At 37.0% G+C, this 21,461-nt stretch overlaps 1 protein-coding gene across 2 annotated transcripts in view; it reads right to left on the bottom strand.

The window, feature by feature from the left end:
• LOC112044602 (ATP-binding cassette sub-family G member 4) overlaps positions 1-21,461 on the bottom strand; it is a 40,732-nt gene that overhangs the window by 13,862 nt on the left and 5,409 nt on the right. For both annotated transcript variants that reach the window (XM_052883433.1, XM_052883434.1), the window contains exons 2-4: positions 11,549-11,705; positions 6,704-6,863; positions 694-839 (exon numbers count right to left, since the gene is read on the bottom strand). In XM_052883433.1, coding sequence (XP_052739393.1) covers positions 694-839; positions 6,704-6,863; positions 11,549-11,705 — 463 coding nt within the window. The remainder of the gene's footprint in view (positions 1-693; positions 840-6,703; positions 6,864-11,548; positions 11,706-21,461) is intronic.

The raw sequence follows: 21,461 nt of genomic DNA, 5'->3' as shown, positions 1-21,461 counted from the left end.
GTGGGGTCGGTCAGCAGTTCGCACGCTATAGTCAGTCGCTTGCGCTCGTCACCCGACAGTCTCCCGGCTCTAGTGTCATACCTAATGATGTAATGTAGCAAAGTAATACCTGCCTACCTGGTGGGTTCGTCGACCAGCATGGCTGTGGGGTCAGTCAGCAGTTCGCACGCTATAGTCAGTCGCTTGCGCTCGCCGCCCGACAGTCTCCTGTCTCTAGTGTCATACCTAATGATGTAATGTAGCAAAGTAATACCTGCCTACCTGGTGGGTTCGTCGACCAGCATGGCTGTGGGGTCGGTCAGCAGTTCGCACGCTATAGTCAGTCGCTTGCGCTCGCCGCCCGACAGTCTCCTGTCTCTAGTGTCATACCTAATGATGTAATGTAGCAAAGTAATACCTGCCTACCTGGTGGGTTCGTCGACCAGCATGGCTGTGGGGTCGGTCAGCAGTTCGCACGCTATAGTCAGTCGCTTGCGCTCGCCGCCCGACAGTCTCCTGTCTCTAGTGTCATACCTAATGATGTAATGTAGCAAAGTAATACCTGCCTACCTGGTGGGTTCGTCGACCAGCATGGCTGTGGGGTCGGTCAGCAGTTCGCACGCTATAGTCAGTCGCTTGCGCTCGCCGCCCGACAGTCTCCTGTCTCTAGTGTCATACCTAATGATGTAATGTAGCAAAGTAATACCTGCCTACCTGGTGGGTTCGTCGACCAGCATGGCTGTGGGGTCGGTCAGCAGTTCGCAAGCTATAGTCAGTCGCTTGCGCTCGCCGCCCGACAGTCTCCCGGCTCTAGTGTCGAACACCTCTCGTATACCCAGCTGCTTTGCCACTGATTCCATCTGTAAAATGATCACAGATGTCGTAGAGTTATAAAATAGTTCTGACAAGTTGTTTCACACGCGTAGATGCCTTTCCAAATGAAATCATTATTATTTATTTGCTAGAATGTGTACATGTTAAATTTTTAAAATATACCTATGTTGATCTTTCAATTATTGAATTACTTATACATTCAACTAATTTATTATATTACCTATGCAAATGTTCTTTTACAATTAAAATATTATTTCATCTCACTAACAGTTATTATAACATATTTTGGCATTTTTGGAAATCTATATATATAAAAATGAATTGCTGTTCGTTAGTCTCGCTAAAACTCGAGAACGGCTGAACAGATTTATCTTATCTTGGTCTTCAAATGTTCGTGGAGGTATAGGGAAGGTTTAAAAGGTGAGAAAAATTAGAATTATTGCCGGGAAAACCATAAAAACAACCCTTTTCTATTTCCCATACAAACGTTTAAGAGTCAAGGGGTAGGGTATGGTAGGGGTAGAGTAGTGTAGAGTAGGGATAAAGAAGAAGTGCACATAAGTCAAAGCGAAGCTTGACCGGGTCCACTAGTTTCCAATAAAAATTTCATCATGTGATGATATGAATGAAAGAAAAATAATTATTGCACTTAAAGCTTCTTCTACGAAACAAATAAAACATTATTTATAAAAATTTTAATAAAAAAAATTCAACCGACTTCCAACTCAAAAAATAACTTTAACTAAAAAGCAAAAAATAACATCCTACCTATGTGCTACCTTCTGATCAGTTTGAAGGCGGTGCCAAGCCAGTGATGTTTTAATTAAATACGTTTAAACTACAAAATTTCTGTGGTTATTCCAGAAACAGCTTTAATTAAAACACGACACTGGCTTGGCACCGCCTTCAAACTGATCAGAAGGTAGCACATAGGTAGGATGTTATTTTTTGCTTTTTAGTTAAAGTTATTTTTTGAGTTGGAAGTCGGTTGAATTTTTTTTATTAAAATTTTTATTTTTTTATTTTTAGTGTTAGCATACCCACTGCGTGTGTACAGTCACAACCTATCTAAGTGGAAAGTTCTTATCAATACAAAATTATCAAGTCCAAACACAAGGTAGCTACTGTGAGCCGTCGAGGAGTTCTCTTCACTGTGCTTCGTCTTCATCACCAGACCCTTAATACAGTCGCAATCCATCTAGGTGGAAAGTTCTCATCAATACAAATTTATCAAGTCCAAACACAAGGTAGCTACTGTGAACCGTCGAGGAGTTCTCTTCACTGTCCCTCGTCTTCATCATCAGACCCTTAATACAGTCACAATCCTTCTAGGTGGAAAGTTCTCATCAATACAAATTTATCAAGTCCAAACACAAGGTAGCTACTGTGAACCGTCGAGGAGTTCTCTTCACTGTCCCTCGTTTTCATCACCAGACCCTTAATACAGTCACAATCCTTCTAGGTGGAAAGTTCTCATCAATACAAATTTATCAAGTCCAAACACAAGGTAGCTACTGTGAACCGTCGAGGAGTTCTCTTCACTGCCCCTCGTCTTCATCATCAAACCCTTAATACAGTTACAATCCATCTAGGTGGTAAGTTCTCATCAATACAAATTTATCAAGTCCAAACACAAGGTAGCTACTGTGAACCGTCGAGGAGTTCTCTTCACTGTCCCTCGTCTTCATCACCAGACCCTTAATACAGTCACAACCCATATAGGTGGAAAGTACTCATCAATACAAATTAATCAAGCCCAAACAAAAGGTGATTGCTGTAAATCCTTGACGAGTTCCATCGTCTGTGTTTCGGCTCCATCATCAGACCAACTCCAAACCTTCATAAAGTTGTAGTGGTTTAAAATACCTTATGGAAACACTAACAAACGTGCTAGCCGTCTCTACAACTTTCGAAAGTTCCCCTCAATTTCTCCAGGATGCCTTCATCAGATCCTGACATGAAAAAAATGGGACCACCCTGGAAGTAAACCCTACAAAACAAAAAAAGAATTTTCAAAATCGGTCCATAATTGACGAAATTATCGCTGGACATACATAAAAAAAAAAAAAAAAACATACATACAGCCGAACGTAGAACCTCCTCCTTTTTGGAAGTCGGTTAAAAAGTAATACTACAGTACGTTGGTAATGTTTAACAAAAATCAGAACTTTAAAATCTTAATTAGGTACACCAGCTACAAGATAGCTGATTCAAGATAGAAAAAAAATTAAAAATTCGAATAAAAATATAACTTTTCACCCTAGGGATTTTTTCAAAATTATTCAAAATAGTTCAAAATAATTACGTGGTATGTTTACTATTTGCGTTTTATCCATCATTTACGGGACACTCTGTAGATTAAGGATAGGTCTCTCTGGTCGAGCGAGACTAATCAATAATAGTCATTACATACCTACGTAAATATAATTAAATACAGATATTTCACTACGTAATCCCCTTGTATAATTAGGTAGGTAGGTATTATCTAGATTCTAGATGATTTGTGATCACTGAACCAGTTTATTGCATTGCTATTTCTAATACATAACCACGCCATGTTTTACTCCTTCTACACGCCAGTATCTACATAAATAGGGTTGTCAGTTTTGAAACCGGACATTAAAGACTCACTTAACTCATTTATCATCACTCAACTAGGCAATATCCCAAGATGCGGTTTACTGGGGGCAGATAAGGTTAAACTTGAAGTACCTTTTCGTTCAAATTAAACGTATTAAGTGTTATCGTAAAAAATAAATATATATGAGCCGATGAGGTCGAAGGGTAACACAAAAATAATAGGCTTTTATTGCATGTTTTGGACATTGCTTTTCTCTTTTGACTGACATATAAAAAGTCTATCCGTCCCGGTCCCGCCAGACCCTGATACCGTAATTTTCTTTTTTATTCTTTACAAGTTAGCCCTTGACTACAATCTCACCTGATGGTAAGTGATGATGCAGTCTAAGATGGAAGCGGGCTAACTTGTTCGGTGAAGGATGAAAATCCACACCCCTTTCGGTTTGTACACGGCATCGTACCGGAACGCTAAATCGCGGTACGTCTTTGCCGGTAGGGTGGTAACTAGCCACGGCCGAAGCCTCCCACCAGCCAGACCTGGACCAATTAAGAAAATCTCAATCGGCCCAGCCGGGGATCGAACCCAGAACCTCCGTTTTGTAAATCTACCGTGCATACCACTGCGCCACGGAGGCCGTCAAAAACCTTGCCTTGACAAAAACCCTACAAGTAGGTATGACCGGCTTTATCCATGCAACCCTATGCACGAAGCACGTTTGTGAGAATCGTGCGTCAAGTTACCTTGTATATAGGGTCAGTATTTACCATTTAATTATTTTATTGCTTCCATGATTACCTGTTTTATAACTTATTTTATTAAACGCAATTTAATGGTAAGCGTCCACTGAATCCACATCGCACGTATCGGACGCATTGCATCTACTAAAAAGCTGTAAATAAGCATGAGCATGTACATTCAAAATGTGAACAAAGTCTTAAAATAAATTTTTGGAAAATATTTTTTTAGGGTACTTGTAAAGTGGAGATGAAATTATTTTACTCGTTTATTTCATAGTGTGGGGTATCGTTGGATAGGTCTTTGAAAGATATGAGGGGTCTTCTACCAATATTTTTCGATTTAGGGATCCGTTTGTAAAATTCTAGGGTTAAGTTTATAGAAAAAACTATTTTTAGTTTAAAGTCAAGTATCCTTAGTTAAACGGTTATAAATAATGAAATTAAAAGGAAAACTATAACAGCTAAGCAGCAATTGCTATTTAAACAGTTACACTAGTAGAGTTTAATTACGTATTTAAACTGGTAAAAAGAAAATTCGAAAAAAGCCTTTTTTGGGGTTCTTTCCCTACATGTAAAGTGAGGATGAATTTGCTGTCCCATTATGTGGGGTATCGTTATCGGTATTTTTGTCCATTACATAAGGGGTTAAAGTGCTAAATGAATCTAATCCTACAATGCGCGTGGACCGATACGCACTTGGCCTTTTTATTTTTATTTTTTTTGGTTGTGTACGTGACCAGGCTCCTTAATGGGACCACAGCGGCTTCGAAGCATCGCATGATGGCGGTTGAGAAACTACGAGTAAAAGAGATTCATAGGCGGGCTGTAAATTTCTTCCCGGTTGGCAGCGGTCGGCAGACGCGAGGCGTACCATAAAGATATCCTATAGTATCATCATCATCATTATCAATTCATATTCGGCTCACTGCTGAGCTCGAGTCTCCTCTCAGAATGAGAGGGGTTAGGCCAATAGTTCACCACGCTGGCAAAATGCGGATTGGCAGTCTTCACACACGCAGAGAATTGAGAAAATTCTCTGGTATGCAGGTTTCCTCACGATGTTTTTCCTTTACCGTTTGAGACACGTGATATTTAATTTCTTAAAATGCACACAACTGAAAAGTTGGAGGTGCATGCTCCAGACTGCATTCGAACGAACGGAGGCAGAGGTCATATTCACTGGGCTATCACGGCACGTCCTATAGTATAAACTTATCTATACTAATATTATAAAGAGGTAAAGTTTGTAAGTTTGTAAGTTTGTAAGTTTGTAACAATTCTTTGAAATTGGATTGGATGGATTGAAAATTCTATAGGCTATATTTTATATTTCTATCATATATAACTACTGAGTTATCGCGGGTTTTCTCTTACAGGTCGGACCGAAAAACTTACTTATTCGCATGCGCTGCCTCAACCATTGCGTATAACTGAAATTAATGTATGGAGGCTTTTTGAATCTTTAAAAGTTCTACAAAAAAGTCCGCGACACCATATATCTATCTTTTATATTTTAGCAGATATAGTACCTTTAGTACTTTAATTAATTATTTAAATTTTAAACTAAGGTTTACGTCATTATTTACACAACTAAACTTAAATCCTTATAAAAATAAATTATTTAATAATTACAAGGATATTATAGAGATAAGATTTGCCCTTTACAGTATGTTAATTAGTTATATAGTTTCGGAGATAATACAAAATTTCTGAAAGTCGCAGAAATGCCGCTATATGACGCCCCGCGGTTTCAATTACGTGGTTCCCGTTCCCGTGTGAATATAGGGACCAAACTTAGCCTATGACACTCGCAAATAATGTAGCTTTCTATTGGTAAAAGAATTTTCCAAATCGGTCCAGTAGATCCAGAGATTACCCCCGACAATCATTGCACCACGCTCAAAAGGCTGGACCAATTTTGCTGAGGGTAGGGTAGGGTACGGATAAGGTAGGGGTAGTGTAGGGTAGGGGCAAGGTAGAGGTAGGGGAAGGATATGGAAGGTATAGGGTAGGGGAGGAGTAGGATAGGGGTAGGGTAGGGTAAGGTAGGGTAGGGGTAGGGTACGGGTAGGGTAGGGGTAAGGTAGGGGTAGGGAAGGGTTAGGGTTAGCGGTAGGGTAGGAGTAAGGTAGGGGTAGGGTAGGGGTAGATTAAGGGTAGGGTAGGCTATGGATAGGGTATGGATAGGGTACGGGTAGGGTTAGGGTAGGGGGAGGTGGGGGGAGGGTAGGGTTAGCGTTAGCGGTAGGGTAGGAGTAAGGTAGGGGTAGGGTAGGGTAGGGTAGGCTTACGAGCAGGGTAAGGTAGAGGGAGAGAAGTTTACATCAATTTTTACGCGGACGAAGTCGCGGGCGTCCGCTAGTTATTATATATTTGAGACTTTCATTCAATAATTCGTTCCCGATTTAATTAATTGAAGGCTCATCCTTAGAGGTTTTGTGACGTCATCAGTACGACCATGTTTATTTACCTTTTCAATCAACTCTACCTTAACCGAGTACCTATACATACATACGAGCACCCTTGCGAAGCCGGGACGGGTCGCTAGTAAATGATAAAAGAGATTTCTTACCGTGGTAATACGTTCATGGCGTGACGCATGGGGTAACTTCAGCGAGGCGGCAAACTGGAGTGTCTCTCGCACCGTCAGCGTGTCGATGAGAGTCGCGTGTTGAGCCACCAGCACCACGTTACGGCCTGGACCCTGTAGGTGACCTGTCACTCCGTTCTTTCTGTAACAATGTATAAATAAAAAAAAAATTAACAAAATCTAAATAAGCCGTGAAAGCCCAGTGGATAAGACCTCTGCCTCCAATTCCTCCTAACTAAACACGGTTTTTACGCATAAATGTGAGTAAGGATTTATTATAGGAAAGGACCATTTTTAACTTCCTAAAAAGGGAAGATATTGATTTCAAACCGTTTTTCAAAATTCGAATTTTCATTGAATATCGCCGTTTTTTTGGCCATATGAAGCTTGGTCTATTGTTACGATGATCCTGATAATAATATTGACTATTGTTATGATAGGTTTAGCTGTCTGTGTGTAGATGTCGAAAAATTAAAAAAAAAAATGTTTTTGGAAGTTTTTACCTCAAAAACGTCGCTTATACCTAAGCGACATTTCGAAAGCTTTGTACTCAAAAAAACAGCATGTTGCAGGGATGCCTTTGAGTCAAACGTTTAGCTATTTATTTCAATATGCTCAAGACAGCTCAAGATATTGAATAAAAAATATATTTATCTATTAAAGACCGATTGGTTTCATTGTTTATTTAAGATTCAGACTGTCGAGCCTTGACCTCCGTACCCTGGTCCCTGCGGTATTGTTCATGCGATAAGAAATAATTACTAGGTAAACTAGCCGTTAACCGCGACTTCGTCCGCGTGCAATTAAATGTCAAAAGTCCACGAGGCAGTTATTAAAGCACATTATTAAGTTAATTATATCTAATAACAGTGTACAAATAACTAGGTATTTAATAATCCATATAATAACCATAAAAATTACAATATGATGGTCCATTTAAAGATAATTAATTACGAGTTTTTATCCGACTAACAAAGATGAGTAATGTTTTATAGTGTAGATTTATGTATGTAACTAAATATTTAGCATGATTGACTTTCAAGCAACAACATATTATAGGCAAACTGCGATATTTTTGGATTTCAGATTCTGTTCTATATCGTCTAATCCATGCATTTCTCGTCAAAAGCTATTTTGTACATTTTTAAGAGAATTAAGCCAACCCAGCAAAAAAATTACGAAATATTCTTTATTTTGTTATACCTAAATCAAAGTCAACAAAACCAATATGACTTCACAGTGGTTAAATATTTTTTCAAAAGTTCATTGATATTTGTTTTTCTCTTATTTAAGTATTAGTCCGCTTTTAAAACTTTTTAAGAATGTTACGTTTAATACAATACACTATAAAAAAAAATAATCCTCCCGCTGCGGGATATTTGAGTGTCCAGACAACCGGTGGTCAGGGCTCCAGAGCCTCCAGAGTGAGGAACCTCCTCAAAATACGCACCGTCTCGAGAATCACTTCTGTATCCTATCTTTGATCATCAGTTAAGCGACAGCTTCTTAAGGTATTGGTCGAAGTTTGTTGCTATAAGACCTCTAACTAAAACGACTATCGGAACAATCATAATTGACTCAACATTCTACGTCAAATCGTCGCCGAAACTCAAAGTATTTAGATACTTTTTAACCGACTTCAAAAAGGAGGAGGTTCTCAATTCGGTCGGTATTTTTTTTTTTTTTTATGTATGTACACCGATTACTCAAAGACGCCTGGACCGATTTCAATTTGTCCCAATTTGGTCCCATTGCCATCATGTCAAGATCTGATGATGGAATCCTGGAGAAATTGAGGGGAACTTTCGAAAATTATATGGGTGTCTAATGTGTTCGTCAACTTTTCCATTTAGTACTTTTAAGCACAAATCGATCTGATTGACTTTTTTAATTTGTTGATTGGCTTGATTAATTTGTATTGCTGAGAATTTTGTACCAAGATGGGTTGTGACTGTCATTAGAGGTCTGATGTGTTCGTTTGAGATGAAATTTTACACTAAAAATGGAAAAATAATAAAAATTTTAATAAAAAAAATACAACCGACTTCAAAACCAAAAAACGTAACCAGTAAACTAAAAAGCGAAAAATAACGTCATAATATGTTCTACCTGCTGATCAGTATGAAGGCGGTGCTTAGCCGGTGTTGTCTTGATTTAAGCCATTTCTGACAGGACCACATGAAACAACACTGTCTGCAAAATCTAAATGGCTTGAATTAATACATCACCGGCTTAGCACCGCCTTCATACTGATCAGCAGGTAGAACATATTATGATGTTATTTTTCGCTTTTTAGTTTACTGGTTACGTTTTTTGGTTTTGAAGTCGGTTGTATTTTTTTTACTTTTCAGCTTTAACCAGATTATCGTCATGTAGAACTTACTTGCTGATATTAATTATTATTATTTAAAATGAGATGAAATGAAATGAAAATTGCTCTCTTTTGTGATAAACCTAGAGCTCTGTTTTGATTTTATTATCAAATGAAATTCGTCTCAGTTGTGAACTTGTGACAGTGACTTATTAGTAAGAGCATTTAGATACAAATTTATCTGATAATATTAATGTACCTACTACAAACAAACTTGACGAGTCAAAAGTGCCTGTAAGCCCACTTAAAACTAACAATAGGTCAAATACCTCCTTCGGGAGAGGTTATTAAAGGTTACAGGCTTGTTTGAGGCCTTTAAGGTTTGCTTTGAATTTACTTTTATCTTCTACTAGCGGACGCCCGCGACTTCGTCCGCGTAAATTTCGATGTCAACTTTACTACTACCCCTACCCTACCCTACCACTACCCCAACCCTACCCAACCCCTACATCTACCCTACCCCTACCCTACCCCTACGCTTCCCTACCCGTACCCTACCCTACCCTGTAACTTCTCTATCTTACTCCTACCCTTAGCAAGATCGGTCCAGTCCTTCGCGAGTGGTGGTATGACCAAGAGAAATAGAGACTTCTATGCTAATATTATAAAGAGGTAAAGTTCGTGTGGTTGTAGGAGGTAATGTCTGGATCTACTGGACCGATTTGGAAAATTGTTTTACCAATAGAAAGCTACGTTATTTGCGAGTGTCATAGGCTATGTTTGATCCCCATATTCACACGGAAACGGGAACTACGTAAATGAAAGCGCCGGGCGTCATATAGCGGAATTTCTGCGTTTTTTAGAAATTTTGTATTATCTCCGAAACTATGTAAGTAATTAACATACTGTAAAGGGCAAATCTTATCTTCATAATATCCTTGTGATTATTAAATAATTTATTTTAATAAGGATTAAAGTTTAGTTGTATAAATAATGACGTAAACCTAAGTATATAAAATTAATAATTTTTAAAACACAAAAGGTACTATATCTGCTAATATATAGAAGATAGATATATGGTGTCGCGGACTTTTTTCTAGAACTTTTAAAGATACATAAAGCCTCCATACATTAATTTCAATTATACACAATAGTTAAGGCAGCGCATGCGAATAAGTCTGTTTAAGAGGATTTTCAGTCCGACTTGTATGACTAAAACTGTGACAACTCGGCTAATATATATGATAGCAATATAAAATATAGCCTATAGCACTCCCCGATAATGTAGCATTCTACTGGTGAAAGAATTTTTAAAATCGGACCAGTAGTTCCGAAGATTACCCCATTTAAAAAATGTGACAAACTTACAAACTTACAAACTTTACCTCTTTATAATATTAGTATAGATTAGTATAGATATAAACTTGTTGTAAATAAAGTCTACTTTAAATAATTGAATTTGAAATGAAATAAATTGTATAGTGAGGGCACATGCTCTGTTGGGCACAATGATAATGATGATGGAGATAGGAAAAATCTGTGTATCTTAGTGCGGGCACTTATCGGGCACTGTGGACTTAATATACACATGTTCAACCTTAGTTTCGGTACATAGATCTGAGCAGACTCTGTCTACAGGCAGAGGAAACACCTCTGTACATTTTATGCAATTGTCCAGCTCTAATCATCATCATCATGGACGTCCACTGCAGGAAAAAGGCCTTTTGTAGGGCCTTCCAAACATCACGATACTGAGTCGTTAGTCCACCTGGTGGGGTAGACCAACACTGCGCTTTGTAGTGCGGGGTCGCCATTCTAGCACTTTGGGACCCCAACTTCCATCGGCTCTTCGAACTATGTGCCTCGCCCATTGCCACTTCAGCTTCGCAACTCGTTGAGCTATGTCGGTGACTTTGCTTCTTCTGCGCATCTCTTCATATCTGATTCGATCACGCAGAGATACTCCATCGCTCGCTGTGTGACTATGAGCCTTCTTATGAGGCCTATAGTTAGCGACCAAGTCTTGGAACCATAGGTCATCACTGGCAACACGCATTGTTCGAAGCTCTAATATACACCTAGGCATTTCATAGTAAGCCCGAAGGAGGTAAAACACATCCCAATCAAGAAACTGCTGCTGTATCCGCGGCAACCAGTATTTGAGGGGAAATTTAGTCAGTGGCGATCTCAATAGGTTGGGGTCCCAAGGTGCTAGAGCGACCCCGCACTAGAAAGTGCAGTATTGGTCGACCCCCAGGTGGACTAACGAGATCTAGCGAGTCGCAGGGATTCGCTGGATGCAGGTGGCTCAGTATCGTAACGTTTGGAAGTCCCTACAAAAGGCCTATGTCCTGCAGTGGACGTCCATCAGCTGATATGATGATGATGATGATCACAATAGATCGGAAGCGGTCCACGTAATACAGGGACTTGTGAAGACCTGTAGAGAGACTATACAAGAAGAAGAATGATGATAGACTATCATAGGACTACATAGGACTATAGTGTTTCCTTACTTGCGCCCGGCTAGAATTTTCAATAGTGTAGTCTTGCCGGCTCCCGACGGCCCTAGTATGAAGGTGAGTCTTCCCGGACGAATGGCGCCACATACGCCCTTCAAAATGTACTGTTCTTCTGATTTTGAAGCTCTACTCCTTCGGAATAATACTTTTTCTGAAACAAGGTTTTAAATTAAACATTTTTTTAAATAAAAGTCAAACGGATCGAATAAAAATTATCATAAGTAAAAGTTTTTAAAAGCTCGTATTGCAAATAATTAACGTGACATCATACTTTTAAAAACATAGTTATCTGTAAATATTTGTTTCATTATTTCCCAAAAATTTTATCTTGTCTATTTCCGCTATTCCGCTTGCCAATATATTGGCAAGTATATACAGAATTTTATTGAAAACGAACTAAACGATCTTAATCCCGGATAGAATATAATATAATGTATCTTGTATTAAAAACAAAATATTTTCTTTTAAAAGACAGAACTATAACGATATACTATGACGGTCTAGCCACTCACAGTCTGGTATAGCCGCAACTCCTACAAGTCTGCAGCGGACATGACCGTCCGGGCATTTTGCAAATACGACAATTCATTTTAAAGACATAAAGGTAGTACATTATTGATGTACCTATAAAAATTGCATCCACATATGTACCAGTAGGTGCATAATATATTATGGTAGTTTAAATACCATACATAAATTACATATGTAAAAATATACATGGTATGTAAACTACTACACATATGTATAATGTTTAATAAACAGACTAGATTATGTATTATATGTATATAGATAGGTATGCCGGTAAATGTAAGGATAGTTATGTATGTTAAATAAATATATTCGCATGCATTAAAGAACTGCTATATCCATATTCAGTAGTTACCTAGCTCCCTAATAATAGTATTTAATATCTACCTTAGACTACATTGCATATACAACATACATAAACATGTATTTGTTTGTTTAGATAGCTTGTATGTTCTCTGTTCTGTGGTTTAGGTGGTCTAAGCCTTGTACCCTGACTTACTAGTCGATTTAAAAAAAAGTTTTGTAAAGGAACCTAGTTATAGTGAATGGATTTTGATCCTTCATTTATCGTTAATTGCTGTTAAATTAATTGACAAGATAATCATTAAGAAAGGTTATTTTATATTCGGGTTAAGTTGTTTGGAAAAGTAAGGGAACCTTTGCATAAATTCTCAAGAACCTAAAAACGGTTAACGGGAGACGGTTAGTTTTAAGGCAAAAATACAGACGACACTTGCAGATCATGTAATTAGCTACAAATATCCATAATTTTCTTCGTATTTTTTGGTAAAAAAGGAATCTAAAAATTACTAAAGTAGGTTTTGTTTGAGCGAAACTCAACACGAAAGATCCATTCTTGCAATCTCAAAACTTGTGCAAGGTAAATCTTTGAGATGATGAAAGTTTTTAAACTTGTATATAAATTTAGAGTATGCTAATAGTAAAGCAATTTTGTAGAACAGGATATCTGTGATCATTACTTTCGGAGCTACAAGGATTTAACACGTTCGCTGCGTAACGAGGTCAATTGACCTCGTATTGGTTCTTTTTTTAGCAATGTCAATAACAAATTCCTTTAACTATATTATATTGAAGCCAAAAAAAGGGATTTTAGTGTCTTCAAGAGTTACGAGGTCGATTGACCTCGTTCTGCATCACAAAAAAGTTTTAGCACGAGGTCAAAAAACCTCGTTCCGCACCAGAGGAAAGTACAGAAAAATCAGTGCCGCAGCGAACGTTTTAAAGGGTCTTTGCGGCGCTGACATGGATCGCTAACAAACACTCCATACTAAATTGGACGGAATAATGACATTGTCGCTGAGAGATATCGTTATATTTGTATGGGCGTTCAAACAAATACATACAAATACAAATATGCTTGTTATTTTTGCCTTTATGTTTATACTTCATGTAATAAAAATATAGCATTAAATAAGGAAGGAAGGTAAGGAAGCTAAAAATGTATGAATTTTCATCTAACTACGTTAAAAAGATTTTAATTGATTTTGAAATTTAATAATCTTATTTATTTTATAAATATCTAGACAATCTTAGTTTTTATGTATAATTAGCACCTCACCTTATTTACCCGAATGTCTCATAAAATTCAATATATTTAAACCCATATTATGAGACCGATGGGGACTTTTTGCAATTTGAGTATGCCACGCCTACCTATATTTCACCTTCATGGTAATTTATTAGGTAATCTAGTGCGAATGGCTTTTTTGACAGGGTTGTAAAACTTATTGGTATTATTACTTTTTGTTTTTATTAATTTTCAAAACGTAATCTAAAAATAATTGCAAAGGCGAAGATATATAATAGAAGGTAAATACATATTATGTAAGACTAGCGGACGCCATACGCGTGAAAGTCGATGCAAACTTTTAACTATCCCTACCATATCCTACCCCTACCCTACCCCTACCCTACCCCAGACAGACAGACAGACAGACAAAAATTTTACTGATTGCATTTTTGGCAGTATCGATCACTAATCACCCCCTGATAGTTATTTTGGAAAAATATTTCATGTACAGAATTGACGTCTCTACAGATTTATTATAAGTATAGATAATTGCAAAGGTATTGAAGCCCTGGCCTAAATATTTGTCTACTATTACAGACATTATGACACTCGTTATAACCTAGGTCTCAGTTGCGCAGGCTTCCTTGGTTCTGTAACATAATTGCCGTACAATATGGCTGAGTACAATGATAATTTTATACTATAGATCGGTTATGTCCCTACAAAATCACTGCAAAAAGTGATCCGAATAATAGGCTACAACATGCACAATTTTATATTTAATTCTATTGTTTATTTATGCATATACAATTTATACACTTCCTAAACACAGAAATCGACATTGTAGACGATATTTAGGAATTATTTGTTTAAATAACGTTTGTTGTTGACCACAACTAACATTGAGATGTGAAAATTTCCTCTTTTGAGAGCCTCATTTTTCATAACCTAGTAACACATCTTACGGTATTAAATATCATTGGCTGAGCATATGAGATAATATATTGTTGTTGCGTGTTATCATTAGCGTGAATCATAGTATATACCATATTATTATCTGCGGTTCTATTTATTTATATAAAATTACACACACGATCAATGTTACAACGTAAATCGTTAATTATTGTAATTAATCAGTGCTAGATTTATTAATGCTGTACAGTCTTTGTAATCTGTAAATATGGCCGTGCGTATATCAAATCAAAAATCATTTATTTCAAGTAGGCTCAGTTTACAAGCACTTTTGACACGTCAGTTGACTATTACATAAATACATAAATATCTGTCTAACCCACGGATTACCTATAGAAGCTATGGTCTATAATTTAATGGTTAAACCATTAAATTATAAAACCATTAAATTATAATTTAATGGTTAAACCATTAAATTATTATTGTCGTTTAAATAAAGCAGACAATCGACACTAATATTATAAAGAGGTAAAGTTGTGGTGATGTAGGGAGTTTTGAAATTTTTTTAAACACTAGAAAGTCACTTTATTTATGAGTGATATAGCTTATATTTTAGCCCCGTATTCTCACAGGAACGGGAACTATACGGGTAAAGCCGCGGGGGGTCTGTTGGTATTCTATAATATAGAGCATTGGTACGGATTGATGAAACTCATTATTATCATCATCATCATCACTGACCCGTTACACTATTATTACAGTACTAGCGGACGCCCGCGACTTCGTCCGCGTAAATTTCGATGTCAACTTTACTACTACCCCTACCCTACCCCTACCCTACCACTACCCCAACCCTACCCTACCCAACCCCTACATCTACCCTACCCCTACCCTACCCTACCCCTACCCCCACCCTACCCCTACCCTACCCCAAACCTACCCCTACCATACCCATACCTTACCTACACCCTACCCCTATCCTACCCCTACCCCCATCCTACCCCTACCCTCCCCGTACCCTATCCCTTTCCTACCCCTATCCCAACCGTACCCCTATCTCACGTCTATCCTACCCCTACCCTACCACTTCCCTATCCTACCCGTACCTCTACCCTACCACTACCCTACCTCTACCTCTATCCTACCACTACCCTAAACCCGGCCCTAAACCTTCCCTACCCCTACATTACCCCTACGCTTCCCTACCCATACCCTACCCTACCCTGTAACTTCTCTATCTTACTCCTACCCTTAGCAAAATCGGTCCAGTCCTTCGAGAGTGGTGGTATGACCAAGAGAAATAGAGACTTCTATGCTAATAATATAAAGAGGTAAAGTTCGTGTGGTTGTAGGAGGTAATCTCTGGATCTACTGGACCGATTTGGAAAATTGTTTTACCAATAGAAAGCTACGTTATTTGCGAGTGTCATAGGCTATGTTTGATTCCCATATTCACACGGGAACGGGAACTACGTAAATGAAAGCGCCCGACGTCATATAGCGGAATTTCTGCGTCTTTTAGAAATTTTGTATTATCTCCGAAACTATTTAAGTAATTAACATACTGTAAAGGGCAAATCTTATCTCCATAATATCCTTGTGATTATTAAATAATTTATTTTAATAAGGATTAAAGTTTAGTTGTATAAATAATGACGTAAACCTAAGTATATAAAATTAATAATTTTTAAAACACAAAAGGTACTATATCTGCTAATATATAGAAGATAGATATATGGCGTCGCGGACTTTTTTGTAGAACTTTTAAAGATACATAAAGCCTCCATACATTAATTTCAATTTTACACAATGGTTAAGGCAGCGCATGCGAGTAAGTCTGTTTAAAAGGTTTTTAGTCCGACCTGTATGACAAAAACTGTGATAACTCGGCTAATATATATGATACCAATATAAAATATAGCCTATAGCACTCCCCGATAATGTAGCATTCTACTGGTGAAAGAATTTTTGAAATCGGACCAGTAGTTCCGAAGATTACCCCATTTAAAAAATGTGACAAACTTACAAACTTACAAACTTTACCTCTTTATAATATTAGTATAGATATAGATAAATAGATGGATCTGATATAAAAAATAAACACGTCCGGTGAATAGAAATCGGCGTATTGTCTCACGAAACAGCTCTACGTGACACCCATGCTCGTGTTTATGTAGTTAAAGTAACTAGCAGGTACATAATATTATGTTTAAACACAAGAATTTAAATAGACCCATTAAATAAAGGTCGTAATAGATATAAAGCTTTACAAACGGCATTACGAAATAGAAGCATAAATAATTTTTTCCTTTTGATTTTTTATTCAATAATACCTAATCTTTAATTAATACAAAATTAAATTCAAAATGCAGAATTTGGAAAGTCTCAAATTCTATGTACGCAAATGTGTTTCACTGATTTTCCTATAGATCATAGATCATTGATTTTACACAAGCTTTTGATTCCTTCACTCATAATTCATAATGCAACAACGAACGAATTTTTCGGAACTGCTGCGCAACTTATGCTTTGAAGGTACTGTTTAGATAAAATTTAAAAGTGAAGGTGAAGAATTTGCTAGTACAAAATGTGTACAGCGAGGAGATCCTTTGTCACCACGAAACTTAGCCAATGAATTCTTTTTGTAAGTATGTATTTCATTTACTGAAAGCTGTAATAGCTCACTAGGTATTAAACTTCGAAGTAAAGCCATAGAATGTTAGCCGCAATTATGGTAAATTATCAGGTATGTAGGATTTCTGGCGATGTTTTATTTGAATCGATTGATAATAAATAATTAATTAATTTAATAAAATATACTTTTATTTTATTAAGACAAACAGAACTCTGGAAATGCCATGATGGTTATAGGTATATGTTGTGTTATCTCTTATATATTGTAAAATTATTTATTATTTATAAATATACATTTCATATTTTGGTATGCAAAAACTAGTCATACTGGTATTATATGTACATATTATAATTTGTTTTAGTGACACAGTAAATTGGCTACAAGTTTTTGTGAGCAAAATCTTGTTAATCTGTTATTTTTTACACATATTGTAATAGCAACCAATACATAGATATAAAATTAATTATATATGCTTGTAGACCTTTTAACTTAACAAAAAAAAATTAAACTTGATATAAATGGGCAACCATAAGCTTATAAACTAGTCTACTAATTTACCATTCAGGTTGAATACTTAGTAGTAACTAGCTGACGTCGCGCGGTTTCACCCACGTGGTACCTGTTTCCTTAGGAATACGGGGATGCTACATAGCCCTCCCTTATAAATGGGCTATCTAGCACTGTTAAAGTTTTACAAATCGGACCAGTAGTTCCTGAGATTAGGGCGTTCAAGTAAGCAAACAAACAAACAGTTCAGCTTTTTAGATTAGATTTAGGATCACTTACTAATACACAAACTGAGCTTCTTTGGACGTTTGCAATGAGGCGTCCAGTTTTCATTTTCAAGATAAATCTTTAAAGAAAAGTTATTGGGCAAGAGAGCACCCGGACGTCAAAGATGAAAATGCGTGGTGCAGACTCAACTTTGTATATCCTCCACAACTGAACAGAGGGCCTAGTGGCAGTTTGATACTGTTAATATCGCGTTAAAGTAAACGCGAATTTCTAAGGAATTGAAACAGCGCCATCTAGTGGCACTACTGCACAACTGTTTCAATTCCATATAAATTCGTGATTACGTCAACGCGATAGTAACATTATGAAAATATTGAAAACTCCCACTAGGCACTCAGTAGTCGATAGAAAAGCTTTTCACTATATTGACAACCAGACTATACGGACTATAGCACATATAGTAGTGATGGTGATTAATTAAGTCGCTTGCCTTAAAATAATATTAGGTTGTATAATGTTAGTTATCCTAAGCTGGTGAGCTCAGTATAAATTCGAGCTGTTTTTACTAATACTAAAAACATAGCTCGAATTATATTCTTAACTATTTCTTATCCATTTCTTATTCCTTCTCATCCCTAACAGTTCAGTTCCCCTTCCCAAGGCAGTACGGGGATAAAATATGGCCCATGTTATCATCATCATCATCATCATTATCAACCCATATTCAGCTCACTGCTGAGCTCGAGTCTCCTCCATAAGAATGGCTTAGGTCTATAGTCCACCTCGCTGGCCTGCGGATTGGCAGACTTCACACACGCATAGAATTAAGAAATTTGTCTGGTATGCCTCACGATGAAGTTTCCTCACGATGTTTTTCCTTCATCGTTTGAGACACGTGATATTTAATTTCTTATAATACACACTACTGAGAAGTTGGAGGTGCATGTCCCGGACCGGATTCGAACACACACCCTCCGGAATTGGAGGCAGAGGTCATATCCACTGGGCTATCATGGCCCATGTTATACTCTCTCATAATGTAGCTTTCTATTGGTAAAAGAACTTTTCAAATCGGTTCAGTAGTTTTTTATTTCGTTAGGTTACATAAAAAAATAACCATGGGGTTATAGTTGATTTACAAAATTGAACTTTTAAGACTTTGCAAGACAGGTTTGTCATATTTGACTTTGACTTTTGGATTGCATACCTTCTTCCAATTTATCGAATAACCTTAAATGTACGAACAATAAAGAACCTCATGATTTGTAAAGAAAACCTGATGTACAAGCAATGTAACCCGTATTCAATAAACTTTGCGAAATACACGTGAGGTTATTGCGAGGAGCGGAGGCGACTTGCGATTGCGGAAGACGTGAAGACTCCTCCATACTTTCGTCAGATTTCAATTTCTATGTACCTATGAGAACGTAACTGAGTAGACCGTTGCTAAAAGCGTAAAAATCTGTTTATATGTTCCAGAGATATTCAATTTAAAAAAGTCATCATGAAATTTTTAGTTAATTTACCTACATTTTCTGAAATTTAACTTAAAAACAATATTACCGGGTCATAATCTGGCGGTCGAGGGCGAGGGCGTAGGCTCGAATCCGGTCCGGGATATGCACCTAAAACTTTACAGTTGTGTGCATTTTAAACAATAAATGTCACGTGTCTCAAACGGTGAAGGAAAAACATCGTGAGGAAACCTGCATACCAGAGAATTTTCTTAATTCTCTACGTGTGTGAAGTCTGGCAATCCGCACTGAGCTAGCGTATATGGGCTCTCATTCCAAGAGAAGACTCGTGCTCAGCAGTGAGCCGAATATAGGATGATAATGGCGTTCTTATTTTAGATAAGGGAAGATTTTCCCTATGTAATATACACGCGTGGTCAGGGTCGTCTGCGGTCTCCCTGTCGCCGGTATCGTCGCATCACTCCTTTTATTTATTCTATGCACTCATCGCTTATGCACAATGCGTCTTGGTATGTGAATTATTCATCAATTCAGCCTGCAGTTGTCAGACATACATCTTATGAAGTCTGAAAATTTGACTTCCCGGTGCTCCTGCCATTGATAATTACGGTAGCCAATTATGGAGTGTGTTTTGTTCCATGGTGGCTTTGGAATCTAGCAGGTTTCAAAGGTCCAGATCCTTGAAAGGAATGATGAAAATGTTTTACATTGTGTAAAAAATAATATTAATTATAAAAAAAGATGAAAATTCTTAGTTTCCTTACATTAAATGTGACGATTATCGACCCATGCAGCGCCGCAAAATTGACTTCTTTAATCTCTGTATTTCCGAAAGTAAAAATCGCAGATACCCTGTTACTTCTACAAAATTGTTATACTCTAAATTTAAATACAATTTAAGAAATTTTCATCATTCCTATTATAATCCTGTATCGGTGTGGTGTGACTACACTATGATGGAAGCTTGCTAACCCGAAACGGTGTGGTATGGCAGTGTGTATGGAATGCAAATATCATATATTGCAAGGGCATGAGTCGCGCACAAAGTCCGCGTACATTTACTTCACAAACTTGTTCCATTCTAATATTTATACTTAGTTTTTCCATTCTAAGATACCAATAGCGAAGACTGAGATTTTCTCGTAGGTAACCCGTTCATGTGGTTTATAAGTCTGTATGTTTTTTTGTCTGAGTACGTTAAATTATTATTTAACGTAATTATTTGTAGCTCCGAAAGTAATGATCGCAGATACCCTGTTACTTTTACAAAATTGCTTTACTATTAGCATACTCCTAATTTATATACAATTAAAAAAATTGTCATCATCCCTACTAAGACAATAACTGTTTGAAAGAAAAGGTCAAGGCGCCTGGGAGTTGAACTGAAAATGCTGCCTAGTGTCTTATCCCTTTGAGAATTGAGATTATCAATGCACGTTAGGATAGTCCGCCTGCATAGAATAGTTTAGCGGTCAAAGTCGCGATCGTCTGCTAGTAATATTACAATTTTGGATTTTAATTATGTAGATATTGAGATCAGGTTTAAAAAAATATCCCATTAGTAGGTGCAAAAAATTCATTGTCTTCTTGTGCCTGTGCGAACAACGCAACAAAACACGTATAAACCCGGTTGCTTTGTGCTTAAACTGTAGGTAGGTTTGTGTAATTCACAATAGAATTACATAATATACCTATACTAAAGCCAAACTCGCTGTGCAATGTCAACAAATGTGCAGTGTCAATATCAACAAACAAATTAAAAATGAGGGTATAAATCGCTATTCATTTTACTCTTAACAATAATTTTAATTGTTCTTAAATGTTCCTAAAATAACAATAAATTTGATTAATAGGCTTTTAACAATTGCTTAATATCTTTTGAAGAACATTTTATTAAATAATACATAATTTTAAATTAGGTTTGAAATGACATGCGTTTTCTACCTTGATTTTTAATTTGTTTATTGATAAACAGTGCACATCAAGTATGGTTTTAGTGTATTTGTCTTTACTATCAGTGTAATATAAATTAAATTCCACTAGGTTGGTTTTATTAAAAATCCTGGAGTTAATAACATAAATAGGGGTTTC

This window comes from Bicyclus anynana, chromosome 9 (assembly GCF_947172395.1).
Source record: "Bicyclus anynana chromosome 9, ilBicAnyn1.1, whole genome shotgun sequence".
NCBI lineage: Eukaryota > Metazoa > Arthropoda > Insecta > Lepidoptera > Nymphalidae > Bicyclus > Bicyclus anynana.
The sequence above is the reverse complement of the archived record's forward strand: the minus strand, read 5'-3'. Positions and strand labels throughout refer to the sequence as shown.